General features: G+C 39.6%; 1 protein-coding gene across 4 annotated transcripts in view; it reads right to left on the reverse strand.

Moving 5' to 3' along the window:
* The window catches only part of cdc42bpab (CDC42 binding protein kinase alpha (DMPK-like) b), a 107,509-nt gene that overhangs the window by 22,570 nt on the left and 62,896 nt on the right, over positions 1-22,043 (reverse strand). For all 4 annotated transcript variants that reach the window (XM_061811420.1, XM_061811422.1, XM_061811421.1 and 1 more), the window contains exons 9-18: positions 21,810-21,919; positions 21,633-21,712; positions 17,456-17,634; positions 17,177-17,299; positions 16,909-17,042; positions 16,647-16,768; positions 15,765-15,885; positions 15,412-15,522; positions 13,322-13,569; positions 206-311 (exon numbers count right to left, since the gene is read on the reverse strand). In XM_061811420.1, the coding sequence (XP_061667404.1) occupies positions 206-311; positions 13,322-13,569; positions 15,412-15,522; positions 15,765-15,885; positions 16,647-16,768; positions 16,909-17,042; positions 17,177-17,299; positions 17,456-17,634; positions 21,633-21,712; positions 21,810-21,919 (1,334 nt within the window). The remainder of the gene's footprint in view (positions 1-205; positions 312-13,321; positions 13,570-15,411; positions 15,523-15,764; positions 15,886-16,646; positions 16,769-16,908; positions 17,043-17,176; positions 17,300-17,455; positions 17,635-21,632; positions 21,713-21,809; positions 21,920-22,043) is intronic.

Here is a 22,043-nt window from a genome sequence, read left to right on the forward strand (position 1 = left end):
GTGATTTCTTTGGGATCAGGAGAGAGGGGGTTGGGTGGAAGAATGTCATGAAAACATTTGGGCCAGCCCGGTGAGGTTATCTGAGGTTTGGGACTGATTCATTGGTGGGAGACAGCGAATGGCAAAAGTGCAAGAAATTCAATTCTTTTTTTTTTTTTTTTTTTTTTTTAATAAATCAATAGTAGTTACAAAATATTTATCTTACCTTATCCAATTCATTGGACAGCTTTTTATTTTCTTCAGTAAGCAGAATTCTTTCCCTTTCACACTTTTGCTTGTAATCGGTCTCAAACTCGTCCCGCTCACTCTGACTGTTAAGGAGAATAACAGTTAAATTGTAAACACTGAAAAAATACATGGGTTGTTATTCAATCTTAAGTGATGAATGAATTCCTAAAACATACATATACACAGTGATACATACACATACAGTGCCCTCCATAATTATTGGCACCCCCGGTTAAGATGTGTTAAAAGCCTTAAAATAAATTCAGTGTTTATTGCAGAAGAATACTGTCACACTGGAAATTTTAGGAAAATGCAACCTACAACAAAAATTAATTGTAAGAAAATATAAAGAAAAACCCTGACTAAAAAAATTATTTTTCATTAAATCACCCGTTCCACAGTTATTGGCACACTTAACAATTCCCAGGAAATAAATATAATTGAAGCATTTCTGTCATTTCTACAGTAGTTTACAAAGTTTACCAGAGTATGTAGGAACATTTAATTAGTAATTCATCACTTCCTGTTTCCCTGGGGTATAAATATGACGTGACACAGAGGCTATTTCTCTTACCCACTCTTAAACATGGGAAAGACAAAGGAACATAGTATACAAGTGAGGCAGATGTGCGCCGACCTTCACAGGTCAGGCAGAGGCTACAAGATTGCCACTCAACTGCAGCTGCCCATATTCACTGTGAGAGGAATAATTAAGAAGTTCAAAACAACTGGAACAGTGGTAAACAAGCCTGGACGAGGACCCAAGTTTATTTTGCCACCACACACAGTGAGGAGGATGGTAAGAGAAATCAAAAGATCTCCAAAGCTCACTATTACAGAATTACAACAAATGAGAGCATCCTGGGGACACAAAGTCTCCAAATCAACATGCCTACATGCCAACAAGCTGTTTGGGAGGCATCCATGGAGAAAACCTTTCCTCACTCACAATAAAAAACGCAAACGTCTGGAGTTCGGCAAGCGGTATTGGGGCTTCAACCGGGACCGTATGCTTTGGTCAGGTGAGACCAAGATTGAGCTTTTTGGCAACACTCTAAGTGGGTCTGGCATGCCACGAAAGATGCGCAAGCTGAAAAGCAACTCATACCCACTGTGAAGTATGGGGGTGGGTCTTTGATGCTGTGGAGCTGTTTCGCTTCCAAATGCCCTGGGAACCTTGTTAAGGTGCATGGCATCATGAATGCTTTGAAATACCAGGACATTTTAAATCAAAATCTGTTGCCCTCTGCCCGAAAGCTGAAGATGGGTCATCACTGGGTCTTTCAGCAAGACATTGACCATAAACATATGGCCAAATCTACACAGAAATTGTTCACCAGACACAAAATCAAGCTCCTCCCATGGCCATCTCAGTCCCCATACTTCAATCCCATTGAAAACCTGTGGGGTGAGCTGAAGAGGAACGTACAGAGGAGAGGACCCAGGTCTCTGGATGTTTTAGAGAGATTCTGCAAAGAGGAATGGCTGAAGATCCCTCTTTCGTCTTTTCCCATCTTATGAAACATTATAGGATAAGATTAGGTGCTGTTTTGTTGGCAAAAGGGGGTTGTACAAAGTATTAACACCAGGGGTGCTAATAATTGTGACACACATTGACGTCAAATAGTTATTTCTTTATGTGGGATTTTTTTCCCCACTGAATAAATGCACTTGTATTGAAGGTTGGATTTTTCTCTTTTTTCCTATTAAAGTCCCATATTATTTAGAAAAAAATACATTAGAAGCTAAAAAAAACAACATATTATTCAGGGGTGCCAATAATGGATGGCACTGTACATATACATACATACACACAGACAAATATGCAGACATACACACAACCGCAATTCCAATTATATTTTAAACTTAATACAATGATTTGCATTGCAAACAATGTTCAACCTATATTTGAATACACTACAAAGATGATGTTTAAATGTTCAAACTGTTGTTCAAATGCTCATCAAATACCTCACAGGTGAACAAGCTAACTGGGAACAGCTGGATGCCATGATTGGGTATAAAAGGTGCTTCCCTGAATTGCTTAGTCATTCACAAAAAGATGGAGCAAAGTTTATCTCTTTGTGAACGAATGCATGAGAAAATAGTCGAACAGTTAATGACAATGTTCCTAAACTTAAAATTGCAAGGAATTGAGGGATTTCATTATCTAGGATCCATAACATCAAAAAGTTTAGAAAAATTCATTTTTTTCCTCATTATTGTACACACAGCACCACATAATGACAAAAAATTGGAATTCTTTACATTTTGCAGATGAAAAAAAAGTCACTAAAATATCACACACACAGGGATCACATTTCCATAAGGATTCAGATTGTTTGCTGTGACACTCATATTTAACTCAGGCTTATCCATTTCTTCTGATCATTTTTAAGATGGTTCTACACCTTCTTTGGGGTCCAGCTGTGTGTGATTATACTGACTGGACTTGATTAGGAAACCAACACAGATGTCTATAAGACATTACAGCTCACAGCGCATGTCAGAGCAAATAAGAACCATGAGGCCAGGGGAACTGCCTGAGGAGCTCAGACTGGATTGTGCCAGGCCACAGATCTGGGCAAGAGTTAAAAAAAAAAAAAAAAAAAAAAAAAAAACATTTCTGCTGCACTTAAGGTTCTTAAAATCACAACGGTGTCCATAATCCTTAAATGGAAGACGTTTGGGACGACCAGAATCCTTACGGAAGCTGACTGACTGACAAAACTGAGCAATCAGAGTAAAGAACCCAAAAATGATGCGGCCGAGCTCCAGAGATGCAGTCGGGAGAATGTTCTAGAAAATCAACAATCACCTCATACCTCCACAAGTCAAGGATTTATAGCAAAGTGGGCCGGTGGAAGCCTCTCCTTAGTACAAGACATGAAATCCCGGATGGAGTTTGCCAAAATACACCTGAAGGATTCCAAGATGGTGAGAAATAAATTATCTGGTGTGATGAGACCAATGTACAACTTTTTGGCTTTAATTCTAAGTAGTATGTGTGGAGAAACACATAGGGACTTCAGTCCCAACAGTAAAGCATGGTGGTAGCATAATCATGCTATGGGGTTGTTTTTCAGCTGCTGGGACATAACGAGTGGTTCCAATTCAAGGAAATATGAAAGTACAGCAATATCCTGGATGAAAACCTCCTTCAGAGTCCTCAGGACCTCACGACGAAAACAACTGCTGAACAAAAACTATATTTAGGCCCATGTTAATTTTACCAGAAGACATCTTGATGATTCACAAGAGTTTTTGTCAAAATACTGTGTTGTCTGACGAGACAAAAGTTGAACTTTTTGGATGGTGTGTGCCCCATTAAATCAGAAGTTAAAGTAACACTTTCAGAAAGGGAAAATACTAAAAATTAAGGTGGTGGCAGTGTGATGGTCTGGGGCTTCAGGACTAGAAGACTTGCTGTGAAAAATAGAACAATTAATTCAATTTACCCAAAACAATCCTGTAGGAGAATGTCAAGTCATTGTTGTTGACCTCAAGATGAAACAAACTTGGATTCTACAGCACGAAAATAATCCAAAACACAGCAGCAATTCCAACTTTGAATGACTGAAGAACAAAACAAAGACTTTGGAGTGGCCTAGTCAAGGTCCTGACCAGAATCCTGTTGAGGTGTTGTTGCATGAGAAAGGTGGCTGTGGCTTAAAAGGGCAGTTGATGCTTGAAAACCATCCAACCCTCTGCCAAAGCGCTGTGCTGATGCAAAAGCTTCCTCTGAAGCGTCCAAAAGGAAGAAAGAGAAAGATGAAGATGATCGGCGAAATAGTAATACTTTTGGATATGATCAAAGACAGCAGAAGTTACACTTTTATAGCTCGGCATTGTGGGGTAAATGAATCCACAGTGTGCTATATAAAGGATGTGGTAGATATCCATAAAATTGCTTCAATAATTTTTAATAAAGGAAGCAAAACATGTGGTGTCTCGCAAAATAAGGTGATTGTTGGAATGGAAGCTGCATTAGCTTTGTATGAATAGAAGCAGCGTTAGCTTTGTGGATAGATTGCAGAAAAACGGCACGGTGACGACGAAGAGGCTGAAGAAAGTCCGAACAAACCTCCAGCTGCAAGGAGGGCTTCACATCCTTGAGGATGAGGCTATTCAGGACGCAAAGGTTGGTTTGAAAAATTTCAATAGCATTTCTCAGAAGCGTGCTTCTGTATGGTGAGGCTTTCTCCGACAACAATGCTGTTCATGTGGAGGAAGATTTTGCACATCGACGACAATATGGTACGAGCTGCCGAGTTTAGCAATTGTGTTGACGGGGTTATGTCCTTATATAGGGGAATTTTGAAGCAGTACCCATCACCATGTTATTTTCAAAGATAAAAACCTCATTTATAAAGTCAACACCGCCAGCAGAAGATTCTCCAAATGAGGAATGCTAATTACGTACGTACAGCAATAGAAATGTTAAAGCGCAGCACAAGGTTTTGATAAAGATTTAACTAGACAATTGTACTGATGAAAACTATTCTCAAATATGAAAAGTATATGTATGTACTGTCGTCTTGACATTTTTAATCATTTTGGTACCCACAAACACAAAAAAATCTCAAAAGGTAAAATCTGTACACCGCCATTGCCTCCAGAAGATTCTCTGAGTGAGGAATGTTATGTACTGCAATAAAAATTTTGTTGTGCAGCACAAGTATTTATAATGTGATTTAAGAAGACACTTGTACTGTAATTTGTGTGTCTAATATGCAAAGTATAAATACTGCACATTTTAAATAATGCACACACACAAAAACCACAATACTGTACTGTTAACATTTTAAACAATGCACACAAAATTCCAAATTTCAAAGCTAAACACTACATCGCCAGCAGCAGAAGAGTCCGAGTGATGAATGGTAACTATACAGTAATAAAATACAGCAGCTTTTTTCTAATTTATTATAACCATAAGGTTTTATAATTAAAGACCTTTTTTGTCTCAAATGTGCAAAGTACAAATAATGTTTACATATTTTTAACGTTCTGGTCCCCACAAAAATAACAGCCAGAGATGCTGCCAGGCATCTTTGGGCCTGAGGTCATCTAAGATGGACTGGTGCAAAGTAGAAAAGTGTTCTGTGGTCTAAAGAGTTCACATTTCAAATTGTTTTTGAAAATTGTGGACGTCATGTCCTCCGGGCCAAAGAATGCTGAAAGGTACATCTTTTTCATGGACATCCCTACTTATTTCAGCAAGACTGCCGAACGACATTCTGCATCTGCTACAACAGCGTGGCTTCATAGTAAAAGAGTGCGGTATTAGACTGGCGGCAATCCAGACCTCTCAATGAAAATAAGGCATACTTCATAGTAAACGAGTGGCGGTATTAGACTGGCAGCAATCCAGACCTCTCAATGAAAATAAGGCATAAAGCATAAAATGTGACCGAGACTCCGGACTGTTGAACAGCTGAAGCTGGCCATCAACCAAGAATGGGAAATAATTCCACCTACAAAGCTTCTATAACTAGTGTCTGCAGGTCCCAAACCCTTATTGAATGTCGTTAAAAGAGGTGATGTAACACAGTTGCAAACTTGACCTTGTGACAGCTTTTTTGTAATGTATTGCAGCCATAAAATTCCAAGTTAATGATTATTTGCTAAGAACTAAAGTTATCAGTTTGAATATTAAAACTTTTTTGTGTTCATTGAAATACACTATAGGTTGAATATGATTTGCAAGTGATTGCATTTTATTTTTTTAACCGACTTTCAACTCACGCCATTGTATTTTATTTTTTAACAACTGACTTTCAACTCATGCTTTTTTTTTTTTTTTTTTTACACCATATGAATGCGCTGTATTCTGTATAATCTCCATGTCAAGTGTCCTGTGCAGTACAGAATGTATTCAGATTGCCTAATTTACATAATTAATGCTCACAGTGGCTCTTTTGTATTGTATGTAGGTTGTGTCCAGGGGCCGCAGACAGTTTGTAAATCATCCCAACTCCTGAATTCAAGCCACAGTACACACTGAAGACAGTGAACCATGGTGGTGCAAGCATCATGATATGGGCATGTTTCTCCAACTATGGTGTTGGGCCTATTTAGCACATAGCAGGGATCATGGCTCGGTTTGCATATGTTAAAGAATGTGTTGCCTTATGTTGAAGAGGAAATGCCCTTCAAATGGGTGTTTCAACAAGATAATGACCCAAACACTAATAAACACGCAGTTTTGGTTCCAAACCAACAAAGTTAATGTCATGGAGTTGCCAGCCCAATCCCTGGACCTTAAACCAAATTGAGAATTTGTGGGGTGACAAGACTTCTGTTTCTGTAGCCAAACCAAGAAATGTAAATGAATTGTGGAATATCATTAAGGAGTCTTGGAGTGTCATAACACGTGAAAGGTGCCACAAGTTAGTTGACGCCATGCCACATAGATGTCAAGCAGTTATAAAAAAACTGGTCATACAGCTTATTATTAGTTTAGTGATTCAAAGGATTGTTAAATCCTGCATCCTGCAAACAAAAAAGTTCGTAAAAATACAGTTGAATTTGTAAATTCAATGGCAGACTTTTTTTTTTAAATGCCGTTAAAAGAAATCCCAGCCTTAAATGTGTCTTCTTCTTCTTTTCCTTTCGGCTTGTCCCGTTAGGCTAAGATGGCCATCTTAGCCTATCTCCTGCATCTTCCTCTCTAACCCCAACTGCCCTCATGTCTTCCCTCACCACATCCATAAACCTTCTCTTTGGTCTTCCTCTCGCTCTTTTGCCTGGGAGCTCCATCCTCAGCATCCTTCTACCAATATACTCACTCCTCGCCTCTGAACATGTCCAAACCATCGAAGTCTGCTCTCTCGAATCTTGTCTCCAAAACATCCAGCTTTGGCCGTCCCTCGAATGAGCTCATTTCTAATCCTATCCAACCTGGTCACTCCGAGCGAGAACCTCAACATCTTCATTTCTGCCACCTCCAGTTCAGCTTCCTGTTGTTTCTTCAGTGCCACCGTCTCTAATCCGTACATCATGGCCGGCCTCACCACTGTTTTGAAACTTTGCCCTTCATCCTAGCAGACACTCTTCTGTCACAAAAACCACCAGACACTTTCGCCAGCTGTTCCAACCTGCTTGGACCCGTTTCTTCACTTCCTTACCACACTCACCATTACTCTGGATTGTTGACCCAAAGTATTTGAAGTCATCCACCCTCGCTATCTCTTCTCCCTGTAGCCTCACTCTTCCCCCTCCACTTTTCTCATTACGCACATATATTCTGTTTTACTTCGGCTAATCTTCATTCCTCTCTTTTCCAGTGCATGTCTCCATCTTTCCAATTGTTCCTCTGCATGCTCCCTGCTTTCACTGCATATGACAATATCATCTGCGAACATCATGGTCCAAGGGGATTCCAGTCTAACCTCATCTGTCAGCCTATCCATTACCACTGCAAATAGGAAGGGGCTCAGAGCTGATCCCTGATGCAGTCCCACCTCCACCTTAAATTCCTCTGTCACACCTAAGGCACACACCTCACCATGTTCTGCTGCCATCATACATGTCCTGTACTATTTTAACATACTTCTCTCCCACACCAGACTTACGCATGCAGTACACAGTTCCTCTCTTGGTACTCTGTCATAGGCTTTCTCTAGATCCACAAAGAAGCAATGTAGCTCCTTCTGACCTTCTCTGTACTTTTCCACGAGCATCCTCAAGGCAAATAATGCATCTGTGGTACTCTTTCTAGGCATGAAAACATACTGTTGCTCGCAGATACTTACTTCTGACCTGAGTCTAGCCTCCACTACTCTTTCCCATAACTTCATTGTGTGGCTCATCAACTTTATTCCTCTATAGTTCCCACAGCTCTGAACATCCCCTTTGTTCTTAAAAATGGGAACTAGAACACTTTTCCTCCATTCTTCAGGCATCTTTTCGCCCGCTAGTATTCTGTTGAATAAGTTGGTCAAAAACTCCACAGCCATCTCTCCAAATTGCTTCCATACCTCTACCGGTATGTCATCAGGACCAACTGCCTTCCCATTTTTCATCCTTTGTAATGCCTTTCTGACTTCCCCCTTAGTAATCATTTCCACTTCCTGGTCTTTCACTCTTGCCTCTTCAACTTCCTTCCTTCTCTCTCATTTTCTTCATTCAACAACTTCTCAAAGTATTCTTTCCATCTATTTAGTACACTACCGGCACCAGTCAACACATTTCCATCTCTATCCTTAATCACCCTGACCTGCTGCACATCCTTCCCATCTCTATCCCTCTGTCTGGCCAACCTGTAGAGATCCTTTTCTCCTTCTTTCGTGTCCAACCTGGTGTACATGTCTTCATATGCCTCTTGTTTAGCCTTTGCCACCTCTACCTTTGCCCTACGTCGCATCTCGATGTACTCCTTTCGCCTCTCCTCAGTCCTCTCAGTACCACTTCTTCTTCGCTAATCTCTTTCCTTGTATTACTCCCTGTATTTTGGGGTTCCACCACCAAGTCTCCTTCTCCCCTTTCCTACCAGATGACACACCAAGTACTCTCCTGCCTGTCTCTCTGATCACCTTGGCTGTCGTCGTCCAGTCTTCCGGGAGCTTCGGTTGTCCATCGAGAGCCTGTCTCACCTCTTTCCGGAAGGCCGCACAACATTCTTCCTTTCTCAGCTTCCACCACATGGTTCTCTGCTCTACCTTTGTCTTCTTAATCTCCTACCCACCACCAGAGTCATCCTACACACTACCATCCTATGCTGTCGAGCTACACTCTCCCCTACCACTACTTTACAGTCAGTAACCTCCTTCAGATTACATCGTCTGCACAAAATATAATCTACCTGCGTGGTTCTACCTCCGCTCTTGTAGGTCACTATGTGTTCCTCCTCTTCTGGAAATAAGTGTTCACTACAGCCATCTCCATCCTTTTTGCAAAGTCCACCACCATCTGCCCTTCAAAGTTCCTTTCCTGGATGCCGTACTTACCCATCACTTCTTCATCGCCCCTGTTTCCTTTACCAATATGTCCATTACAATCTGCACCAATCACAACTCTCTCGCTGTCTGGGATGCTCAGAACTACTTCATCTAGTTCCTTCCAGAATTTCTCTTTCAACTCTAGGTCACATCCTACCTGTGGTGCATAGCCGCTAACCACATTATACATAACACCCTCAATTTCAAATTTTAGTCTCATCACTCGATCTGATACTCTTTTCACCTCCAAGACATTCTTAGCCAGCTCTTCCTTTAAAATAACCCCTACTCCATTTCTCTTCCCATCTACTCCGTGGTAGAATAATTTAAAGCCTGCTCCCAAACTTCTAGCCTTACTACCTTTCCACCTGCTCTCTTGGATGCACAGAATATCAACCTTTCTCCTAATCATCATGTCAACCAACTCCTGTGCTTTTCCTGTCATAGTCCCAACATTCAAAGTCCCTACACTCAGTTGTAGGCTCTGTGCATTCCTCTTTTTCTTCTGACTGGGGTCCGGTTTCCTCCTCTTCTTTGTCTTCGACCCACAGTAGCTGAATTTCCACCGACGCCCTGCAGGTTAGCAGTGCCGGGGGCGGGCGTTGTTTAAACCCGGGCCACGACCGATCCGGTATGGGATTCTTTAGATGAACGCTCATATTTGTTTGGCACAGTTTTTACGCCGGATGCCCTTCCTGACGCAACCCTCTGCATTTATCCGGGCTTGGGACCGGCCTACAGATTGCACTGGTTTGTGCCCCCATAGGGCTGCATTCCCAGCCTTAAATGTGTGTACGTGGATTAATCTGGTTAAACACACTGGACTGCTATTTTGAACCCTACATAGTGAGAAAAATGGTGACATGTTCAATACTTATTTGCTGCTGTAAATCTGCGACCTTCTGTTATAACTGAACAAGCACTTTTGCACGATCTCTGATTACAAGAAATCAGCGACATTCCCTGTACTTGTCTCTTTACTACTCCCCCCCCCCACATACAATATTACTCTAGCCAAAAAGTGAGGAGAGTCTACCTCTTTCAGAATTGAAAATCACGTTTTTTTCCGCTGTGTATCTGCCTGCTGATTTTAGCATGACAGATAACGCTGACCAAAAACAGCAGATCACTTTTCTAGATTTATTTAGGTACTTTAATTTTTTTAAGATTTAATTTACACTGTTTTGGGCACCTACAATAATGGACGATGAAAACTGCACAGAAAGTTTTAATTCAAGATTTTGACAGGGTTGTAGTTATGCTTTCACCATCTTCTGTTTCGCTCAGTTCTGTTTGGTAGAATACTGAACAACTGTTCACTTTTTTTTCCCAACTGGCTCAATGGGAATTGAACAATGTGGCCAAGTATTTTTTCCGCTAATACTGAATGTAACAGCTGCGTTACACAGAGTGTCGTGGTGTGCAGCAGTAAAAAGCAGCTTGACTGTCAGCTCGTGCCTCTGCTAAGAGTGAGCAATTATTGACCTTATGCGTTAGTTTAATTCGACCAAAGGCGTTCCCTCCCTTTCACAGGCTGAAAATGTAATTTTCCAGAACACTACAGGTTCTATGAAATCATGTTTCTGCTGCTATCGTGTGTCTACAGGCCTATTTATCAAATACCAGGGATCATGGATTGTTTCCATATGTCAAAATACTTGAAGAGGTCACATTGCCTTACACTTAAGAGGACATGCCCTTGTGTTTGTGGGTGTTTCAACAAAACAATGACCCCAACTAAAAAAATACTAGTCAACATGCAAAGTCTTGGTTCCAAAGCAACAAAGTAAATGTCATGGAGTGGCCAGCCCAATCCTCGGACCTTAATCCAATCGAGAACTTGTGGGCTGAAATAAAAGATGCTGTTTCTGAATCAAAACCAAGAAATGTAAATGGATTGTGGAATGTTGCTAAGGAATCTCTGAATAGAATAACAGGTGAAATGCACCACAAGTTGCTTGACTCCATGCCACACAGATGTGAAGCAGTTATAAAAAAACTGTAGTGATACAACTAATTATTAGTTTAGTGATTAAAATTTAGAGTTTAGAGAGAGCAACTTAAGAGACTCCAACTAATACATGTTTTGGGATGTGGGAGGAAACCAGAATGCCTGGCAAAGGCTCACACAGGTGGTCTCGGGATTTCATGCTTAAATGAGTCACGTTTCGGGTATATACATATACACACTGTACAAACACGCACACACACACATTTTATATATCTATAGATATATATATCTTGTCAAAGTTGGATGTTTTGGAGACAAGGTTCGAGAGGACAGACTTCAATGGTTTGGACATGTCCAGAGGCAAGAGAGAGAGTATATTGGTAGAAGGGTGTTGAGGATGGAGCTGCCAGGCAGAAGAGCGAGAGGAAGACCAAAGAAAAGGTTGATGGATGTTGTGAGGGCAGTAGATGTTAAGAGAGGAAGGTGCAGGAGATAGGCTTAGATGGAAAAAGATGACACGTTGTGCGGACCAGTAATGTGACAAGCCGAAAGGAGAAGAGAAGGATTTACTTTTTAAATTACCCTATATATTCGGATGTTAAATGAATTATAGGTGACCCTTTTTTGACAGTATTGTAACAGACAGCCAAACGAGGAGTCAAAACTTCCCATTAAGACCTTTAGAACTTGAAACAACTATTTTGAGTTTTTAAGTGTTTTAAGTTTTTTTTTTTCAAGTTTTAATTAAATGTTAACAGTATTGCAGGTGATATTAAACGCTCAGAGTATTTTGCCAACTCATTACATTTTTAACAATATTTTGGTAGGTCAGGGTAGTTAATAGTTTGGAGATTTTTCCACTTGTGAAAATCAATGACAAAATTGATCATTTAGAACAAAATAATCATGTGTTGGATGCTTTCAAAGAAGTACACACCATAAATTTGGTTTTACTGCAGTAATCTATCAGCCCACTATATTGGTGACTGGAGCCACAAACACCCAAAAGAACCTCCCACAAAATTTTTTGGTGAAACTCCTCAGTGGAATAACCCATCTCTGAGTCCTTACTCTCATTTTTAAGCTTATTGGTAACTTGATTACAATATTGTGTACATATTCATAACTGAAGAATGGGACTCCTACAACTTAAGATTTGTTGACAGTAGCATCCCCATCAGTGCAGATCAAAATGAGAGTCATGTACTGCATACTCCTACACTTTGCCGATGTGAATGATGGCCTTCAACCTGACATTGCAGTGAAGTGTCTCACGGTTTTAAAATCACCTGATCTGGATTAACATCTTTATTTAAGGTATAATTCATTTAAAATAGATCACTCATCCTGACAAATGGCATAATAGAAGCGAAAATTAAAACATCCTCAGTGATTCTCAAAGTGTGGTACGAAACGGTACCATTAGTGGTGTGCGGGCTACTCAAGTGGACTAGAAACAATCACTGCCTCAATACAGTTCTGTATTTAGCATTATAGGACAATATATTTAATTTTTATTTAATAACTGTTTTCAAACTGTTCTTTAGGAATAGTTTTTATTGATCCCTGATGTAGAATACATTTGATTTATTTAATTTATAAGTCACCAGCTCACCCGCAACCTTGGTGAAGCACTACAAATATATTTAAGTGCAATGTTCAAACTGCACATTAGAACAGTATCTTATAATATTAAAATTACCTTTAGGGTATAAAAAAAATGTCAAACTTTTGATGAAAATTTAGGCCTACTTTGCTACTCTCTTCTAATGTTGGCCATTAAGATGGTAGCTAGAGAGCTAAGTTTCTTTAGGTGGTATTACCTGTAAAAACATTTGAGAACCACTGAATTGGATACAATAGCTGAGTATTTAAAATCAGTTTCTTTACACAGTTTACTTTCCCCTTGCTTGCACGTGTGATTTCATGCGACAAGCCACGTGACAAGAATAGATACGTATTCCCTTGTAGATTTGAAAAGTATGACAAATTCCAATTCATGCCAATTTACCAGACATGTATATACAAAATATATATATCACTTGTATTCATTAGTGAAATAGAAAACAAATACAGGGATGCTGCCATCATGACACTAAACAGGTAGCCATGACTGTTACAATGTCATTTAAATAGAGAGGTAATAAATCCAAGGACAGTCAAAATGGAAAATACGGAAAATAAGAAAATGATGAAGCACCTTTCTCTTCGAGTCTTCTCCAGCTTGTCTTTGAGCATCAGGATTTCTTTCTGTAGACCAAGGTGCTGGCTTTCTGCATCACGTAGCTCCTTACGCAAAGCCTTCAACTCAGTGCTGTGTTGTACCTCCCGACGTGACAGTTCCTCCTCATATAGGTGGGTCTTCTTCTCCAGGTCACCTCGCAGACGTCCCATTTCCTGGGACTGGTCAGATGATGCTGGGGCAGCAAATGAGCCAACTTGCTTCACCTAAAAAAGATGGGAGCGACAAATCAGGTGGAATCTGAAGAATTTGAGATGATCTGAAAGAGTTTGACTGAAATATCATCTTATTAACTAACGTCAACATGGGCTGAAGCATTTGAAATTGGTTATGGGAATTCTATGCGATTCAAAGCTTAAAAAGCATTGTGACCTTTACGCATCCATTCACAATATCGTCTGGAGTCTACAAAATGAGAAAATTTGGACACTCAATCAGTATTTTTTTTAAATCCCAAGTGGATGACATCAATTATACTAGCAGATTTTTCCACCACTCATTTTACTGTAACGTATCCTCAGTATAAATGTCATACAAACAAATCCCTGCTGTGATGTGCTCAAAAACAATGGAAAGTCCAGGCCCAGCACTGAAAATATTTTACATAACTTACAAAAGAGTTCAGATAAGGGTTAGACTAATATTTTTCAAAACATTTTCCATTACCGTTTCATACAATCCAATAGACCAGAGGTGGTGAACTTATGGCTCACGAGCCGTATCTGGCTCTTTTGATGGTTGCATATGGTTCGCAAAGCCCTCATTAATGACATATTGTACATGTGATTTCTGTTGCGTAGGCAACGCAATTGAGGCAGGCAGTTTGTCCTAGTGGGTTTGCCTTAGTTTGCTGTCCATTATGGAAGTTGATGGGGGCAGGCGCAGAAGGCTCGAACGCAGATCGGGTAGATATTAATTGTGGAAACGATTTTGATAAAGAAGGCTAAAGAAAAAGACATGAGGAGTACTGCAGTTATCAGCAAGAATGGACAGAGGAATTCCCCTTTGTGGAGAAAGAAAGTTCCTTTATGTCTGATATATAATGACAAAATTCCAACGATGAAACGCTCAAACATAAAGTGCCACTTCGACACACACCATTCTGAGTTTGCATCAAAATATATTGTGGAGGACAGCAGGAAGAAAGCATGCCAAAAGCTACAGTCCAGAGTCCAAGCTAGTCAGGAGCAAGTCCGTATTTTGACACAAGGTGACTGGAATTCAGATTGTTTTGGCAAACTCCCCATCTGTGAATGGCTTTCTGTTTCCCACAATTGCCAAAGCACCAGCAAAGCTGTCATGCATGATGTTGCAAATTAACTTTTCACATAAAGACATGATAATCAAATAATAAAAGACAAATCTCTGTCACCAAGCATTGCTGGCGATCCTAAATAAGTGGGGAGAAATGAAAAAAATTAAACCTGCAGACCAGGTGATTGCAAAAACTTGGAACGCACATCCCATCACATACCACGCATTGCGGTGTGAGTATTGCTGTACTGACAAGGTTTGGTTCTACCTATGCATGTGAGAAGTCTTTCTCACATTTACAAAACATTCAGACCAACCTACATTCATGAATAACAGATGGAAGTCTCAATGGCTCCAAGCAGACTACAAAGCCATCAGCAAAACCATGGCGCACCAGAAGTCGTATTAATGGTAAGAAGTACTTTTGTTATCATTGGATAGCAACAGCATAACGTTATTTGAAAGAATGGAGAGACTTATTGTACTCTAAAAGTGTTGGTCTTACATCAAATGCGCAAAATATAATTGTATTTAGTTTTAAAAATATTGCGTAGCTCTCTTGGAATTACAGTTTTAAATATTTGGCATTTATGGCTCTCTAAAGTTAAAATGTTTCTGACCCTGCAGTAGACAATAGAAAACATTATACAACTTGCTAGGATTTTAAGAAATGAAGCAACATAGAAAAAGTTGAGTTTGAGAAAAAAAAAAAAAAAAAAAATCACAATGACTGATATGAGCATATAGCCTTTCAAGGATGTACAGGCATGATGAATGGCGTTTAGCACTATTACTTTTTGCCTTTTGAGCTCTTCCTCCAGTTGTTGGCTGTACTGCTCATTACGCTCTTTGAGCTTCCTCTCCTTAAGCGCCTCTGCCGTGCGCTCCTCCATTTGAGTCTCCATCTGAGAACATGGTTACACATTCATTTCTGTCAAGGACTCTAGTCATAGATTACAAACATACACAATCTAAACATGAAAAAAAGTCTAGCAAAAACATGTCAAACACTGATGGAGTACTGGATTAGTAACCAAAATCGATTTCTAGCATTAATGTAGTATTTACATTTTTTTTTAAGTTTCAACGATGGCACTGTAAAGAATGGATTTGGGGGTGTTAGCAACTACAGGGAGTCTTGCACTACCTCTTTCCTGGCTTTCTCAGCTTTTCGCACCTCAAGGCGCAAGGCCTCAATTTTTTGATTTTGACTCTCCATTTCCTCCACCTTGTCACGCAGCTGGCGAGAGAGATGCTGCTTTTCCGACCTGTAAGTTTGGTCAGAATATGTAGTTGATAAACTTTAAGAGACAGTGAGAAAAAAATTTGGAGGCAAATCTAGATAGTGCTTATTTGTTAAAAAATACAACCCACAATCTAAGATTAAAACAATACTGCTGAAACGTGTAATTTAAGAATCACAGTTAAACAGAATTAATTTTAATTTGTTCCTATCTTGATTAGGGCTTGTTATAAGAGTATAAATTATAGACCACAGTCTTACAGAACAGACTAGTAAAATAAATACGTTTGAAAAGTTTAATCTACAGATGAAATTCAGCTGAGATGGAGCCAGCACACCTGCGAACCCAAGGAGGATAAGGGGTACAGAAAATGGTTGGATTGATTAATGCTGTCTGCAAGGACATTGAAAATGAATTTTTTGTAAAATCCAAGGCAAGCCAGCAGTTGTCATCAATGTGTTGCATGTATGCCAACATGAGCACTATGTGACTTCAACTATGTTTCTCTGGTGGGCAGTGGGATTGGAATGAATGATGTAAGCACTACCATTACTAACAGTGAGTTCTGTTCTAGCGTTGCTGTTTCGAAAAACTCACATTTTTCATTTTCCCATGTGATGTGTGTTGACATTCGACAGTGCTGACATGAAAATGGTCATGTAATTTCTACGAAGAACTGTGTTTTCAGGTTAAAAATGCTGTTGTCATGTAAACAACTTAACCTTTTTTGATTAAAAGCGGTCTCATGTAAGCAGATGTCAAGTCTGTTTAATGTGAGGCTCTACCTGAGGTCTGAGAGCCCCTTGTTTAGTTCAGAAAACTCGTGCATGGCCAGTTTTCTCTGGGTTTGAGCTTCTTTCAGATCTTTTGACTGCGACTTAATCTTTTCATCGGATTCCACAAGGTCCTGGTCAAAAGCAAGAAATGTAAACAACACATGAAGCATTTTTTGGCAATAAATGGCAATAAGGTCTTACTGAATACTGTTGGAAATGGCTCATCCACTCAATAACGGTGATGATAAACAACATTAAAATGTGGTACTACCTTCAGCAGGTCATCCTTGTCCCTTGTGAGAGTCTTTATTTGTTTCTCTAACATCTTAATATGTTTCGTTGAGTCTTCTAGTTCTCGACGAGCCATCGTCACATCTTCAAACTGTTTTTCCAGTTCGCCTGAGTCTGTCATAAGCAAACAGTCAGACACTGAGCTAATTCTGGAAACACGGCCCAAAACATAATGCTTGCTGCATTGTGAGATGACATTTGTGTATGGCTGACATTATATACATAAAAAACTGAAATATAAGTCCAACCAGCAATTTGTTTCTTCAGGATGTCAATTTCAGTCTTTAAACTCCTGATCTCCACCTCCTTGTTTGCACTCAAAGGGCCTTCACTAGTTGGGTGCTGATGTGCTTGAACCGTCTGGATCAAATCTGTCAATATATTAATCCAATATAATGTCAATATATCGTCCAACATTATTTAGATTCTTTAGAACATACATCTATAGCAAATAAACTCTCATTAACACTGCATTAAGCACCTGTACACAGACACAGACACGTTTTAGTAGTGAACTCCTCTCTCACCTTGAACTTTGCGGTTCAGCTCCAGTTTCTCCTGTTCCAAGCGGTGAATCCTCCTCTCATAGGCCTCTACGGCTAGGCTGTCCTCAAGACTGCGCTGGACATCTGTGTCCAGTTGTAGGTGAACCGCCTTGCCTGCTTCCACTGACAGCTGCTGAAGGCAACCCCTATCAGAGATTGTGCTTAGGAGGAAGATGAAAAATGAATAAGCATATTATGTAAAGCGCTTTCAAACAACAGAATGAAATGCCTACGAATGATATTTTGACGTTTTTGCTAAACATTATAATAATCAGAGAATCAAAATTTGTTTTAATGTTCTTTCCATTTCCAAATGATAATCCTCTGTCAGCTAATCAACACACTTCTCCCTTTAAACCAAGGGTCCCTTACATGATGTCCGCTGTAGGTAGACCCCAAACACTACATGAGCATCCCCCCAGTGTTGGGACGTCATTATTTCTGAGGAATGTTGTAAAAGTAATCATTTGAAATTAAGTGTTGCATGTTGACATTTGTTTCCTGCCTTGTTACATCATTGCTGGCGCCTATTGTTAAAAACCATTAACATGATCAGTGTCATCACATAATGGTCATAAATTATTTGGAACAAATTTAATTTACGCAAAATTGGTATTTAAGAAGTCTACATCAAACTGGTAGCTCTTCACATTAATCAATACCCAAGAAGCAGCTCTCATCAGTCTTGGTCAAATGCCTTGCGAAAAATCTGTAACGCTCAGTTATTATGGTACCTTTTAAAAATATTCGACAATGGAATCGTAGTGGGGGGGGGGGAATTCAGCCCACAAGTGTGCAAGTTCTCCCACTTAAAAAGAAGGGACACCTGTAATTTTCATCATAGAGACAAAACGAGACAAAGTGACTAAAAACAAAAAACCCAGAAAAATCACCATTTTATTTTTAACAAATAACTTGGTAAATTCCCAAGTAAAATAAGTATTTGGTCACCTACAAACAAAGCAAGACTTTTCGCTCTCACAAACCTGTTATTTCTCCTCTGTCCTCCACTCATTATCCATTCAAATGTTGTTTGAACTAATTCAGTATAAAAGACACCTGTCCACAATCTTAAAACTCACACTCCAAACTATGCAACGGAAAAGACCAAAGAGCTCTCAAAAGACACCAGAAACAAACTTGTAGACCAGCACACCATACTGGGAAGACGGAATCTGCAATAGTTAAGCAGTTCGGTTTGGAGAAATCAACTGTGGGAGCAATTATTATTATTATTATTAAAAAAATGGAAGATGTACAATATATCACAATAAAAGCCTTTATTTTCATATGACCACCACAAGGTGTTTAAACCAAGAAATGCAAGAGTAAAAAGTGTAAGATCTAAGATAAAGTAACTCAGATTAAATATTTACAATCAAGGTACAATTGATGCTAAAAAAAAAAAAAACTAAAAAATAAGGTGTCTACAGCCGTATTGGCCCATTCAAGGCATTGGTTAGATTATTGCACATTTACACAGTTAAAAAAAAATGTACAGAGTAGTAGGCTTTTTTTTATGGCGTATGAATGCACATTTATTTTCTGTATCTTGATTTACTAAGGGAAAACCCGCATCCCCAGCGGCAGTCCCAGTACTTAAGACGGGAGATCGCGGTGGCGCACTGCTTCTGCGGCAGCCCTAGAACCACGGTGCTCAATGCAGTTTGCTGAAGTTTATTGGCCATGGTTGTCAAGCAGTCAAGCGTTAGTGCATCCTCCTCCTCTCTATCAACACTTTGGTCCGCTTATTCCTTTTCAGCACAAAAGAGCCACACTGCTAAGCATTGAACAATTATGTATGTAGGCAAACTGAATGTATTCTGTACTGTACAGGATACTTGGCGTGGAGGAGATTGATGGACCTTCAGCGAATTGCACTGAGCTCAGTTGCGCTCATCCGGCAGCACAGTTTTTCAGGGCCGCCACAGGAATGGCGCGTCGCCGGGATCACCCACCTTAAGTACGGGGAGGGGGTGGGGGGGGTAGTTGCGCCGGGGGCTTCGCAAACATAATCGAAGGTGGCATGTCTGTTTATCAGATGATTCTTGCTTGTAAGAAAAAAAAGAGTGCCAACAACAACCCACAGCTATGTTTTTCACTCTCATCTGCACCAAGGGCGCTACAGCAGAACCGGTCCAACTGGCCAGAGCAACTGTAAAATAAGTCCGATTAGCTATTAATAATTTGTTTGTCCAACCTCATAGATTGATCATTAAAATTTCATTTTATTTCAAAAGAATATTTTTAAAAATTATAGGAAAACTCTTATCCTAGATTAAGAAGAGGAAAATGGATGGAAGGACGTTTGTATATTTCATTTTATTTTCAAACCGTTTATCCTCACAAGAGTCACAGGAGTGCTGGAGCCTATCCCAGGAGGCGGGGTACACTCTGAACTGGTTGCCAGCATTTGATCTTTGGTTTCATTCTAAAATACAACAGTAGTTTTTTTTTTTTTTTTTTTTTTTAAACCTACAAAGGTTTCAACTTTGAGTGTTTAAACGAGAGAAATATGAGAAAATGTTAGTCTGTCTGACAAAAGTTTATAGTGTCAAGGAGCAGGAGGCGGGGTACACCCTGAACTGAATGCCACCCAATCGCAGGGCACATGGAGACAGACAACAGCCGCACTCACAATCACAACTAGGGGGAATTTAGAGTCTCCAATTAATGTTGCATGTTTTTCGGATGTGGGCGCAAACCAGAGTGCCCAGAGCAAACCCACGCAGGCACAGGAAGAACATGCAAAGTCCACACAGGCGGGGCCAGGATTGAACCCGGGACCTAAAAACTGTGAGGCCAACGCTATATCACCTGATTCCCTGTGCTAAAAACACTAAGTGGTGTTAAAAAAAAAAAAAAAAAAAAAACTCAAAAAAAATGCACTGTAAATGGGAAAAAAAACATCCTGTCAACGAAATATACAACAGACAAAAAACTTCTACATGAATTTCACTTTGACGTGGGTATGTTTGGAATATAACCCCTGCGTTAAAGAAGGGAACACTGTATAACAAGGTATTGAGATCAACATTTATTGACCTAATACTTATTTTGCACCATAATTTAATACATTCTTTAAAAATCTGATTTTCCGGATTTTTTTTATTTTTAAGTTTCATAGGTGCGGTACACTTGCACAATTGGTGGCTGACTGAATACATTTTAGCCCCCACTGTAAGTACAGTATATATTACATAACTAAACTTACTGAAGGAACTGGTTGCTGTTACCATACATACTCATTTATTTTGAGTGTGACAAGTTTAAGGAGAAATTTCATGTAGACAATTAACTCAGATTAAGCCACAAGATGCTTAGAGAATTTAAAATAAATTTGATAATGTGTAGCAGCTTTACTTATTTACAACTACAAACAATACATTACTGTCATTTTACAAAATGTTCCAATGGAATGTAGCAAGTATAAAATATTCAAGCCCAACAGCAGTAAAAAGACGCTGAGCTTTGCTTTTTTTTTTTTTTTTTTTCTCTTTTTTAAATGGTAAAATACATCTAAACCGAGGAAAAAAAAAACATTTTTGTAGGTACTGCTTTAACTCTTCAAAGCTGTAAAGTCATCTATGGTATCAGTGGGAAGGAAATAACGGACTAAGTGTTCTCTGTATGGGTGTGGCTCCCGGAGATGTGGAATTATAGGACTTTCAGCTGGAAAACAATTGCCGGTCTTGCACCTCTGATGTGAATAACAAAACGTCACTGCCTTCATTTGTTGAAACTATTTGCCCGTTGAAAATATCACTAAAAACCATGAACTGATACTGTTCGTGGCCACTACAGTTGTTCAACATAAACTTCACCACACGTGATTTATTTACTTAAACTGAACATCCTCCTTATAAGTATAGAAAGTCATGTAAGAGGCTGAAAGCAGAATGGTGGGCTGGTAATAGCGACATTACGCAAAATTGAGATTGTGTACAAAGAGCAAGTTACAGAGTGATGGGGAGAAGAGAACGGTGGAAAAGCAAAAGACCATTATCTCTAAGCCTTGAAGCGATAAGAGCAACTTTCCCACAGATAGAAATTTAGTGAGCATGTGAACATCAGCTTATTAAGGATTTAAGGCCCTCCCCCCCATTTAGTCGCGCTTTAATTTGTGTTTTAAATTAATTTATTTCACTTGGTAACTTACCATTTACTGGTGTAAGTGAAGCCGACAAAGGGCAAATGGTGGCCAGAAAAGGCTGTGTGAGAGGGAGGGGGCATGGTCTCCTGTAGGGGGAAAAAAAAAAAAATGCATAACAGAAGGCAAGAAATCATGTGCTCATTGAGTAAATTTCTTTATCTTACAGATGACTAATACACTTACTGAGTTTTTTAGAGACTCATCATCCACATCAAAGTTAGAGGTATCTGTGGGACTGCTGACCTCAGGGATGTAAGGGGCCTCACACAGCCGAATATTGTCCCAGTCAATGCCTGTCCATTGAGGAGGTCACACATAATAATAAATTTAAACAGAACAATTTAGAAATTACTTTACTGAACAATACTGACGTGAAACTTTCCAAGAAAGATCAATCTGTGTAATCTATTTGTGCTC

The sequence above is a fragment of the Syngnathoides biaculeatus genome, chromosome 23 (genome assembly GCF_019802595.1).
Source record: "Syngnathoides biaculeatus isolate LvHL_M chromosome 23, ASM1980259v1, whole genome shotgun sequence".
In the NCBI taxonomy this organism is placed as follows: domain Eukaryota; kingdom Metazoa; phylum Chordata; class Actinopteri; order Syngnathiformes; family Syngnathidae; genus Syngnathoides; species Syngnathoides biaculeatus.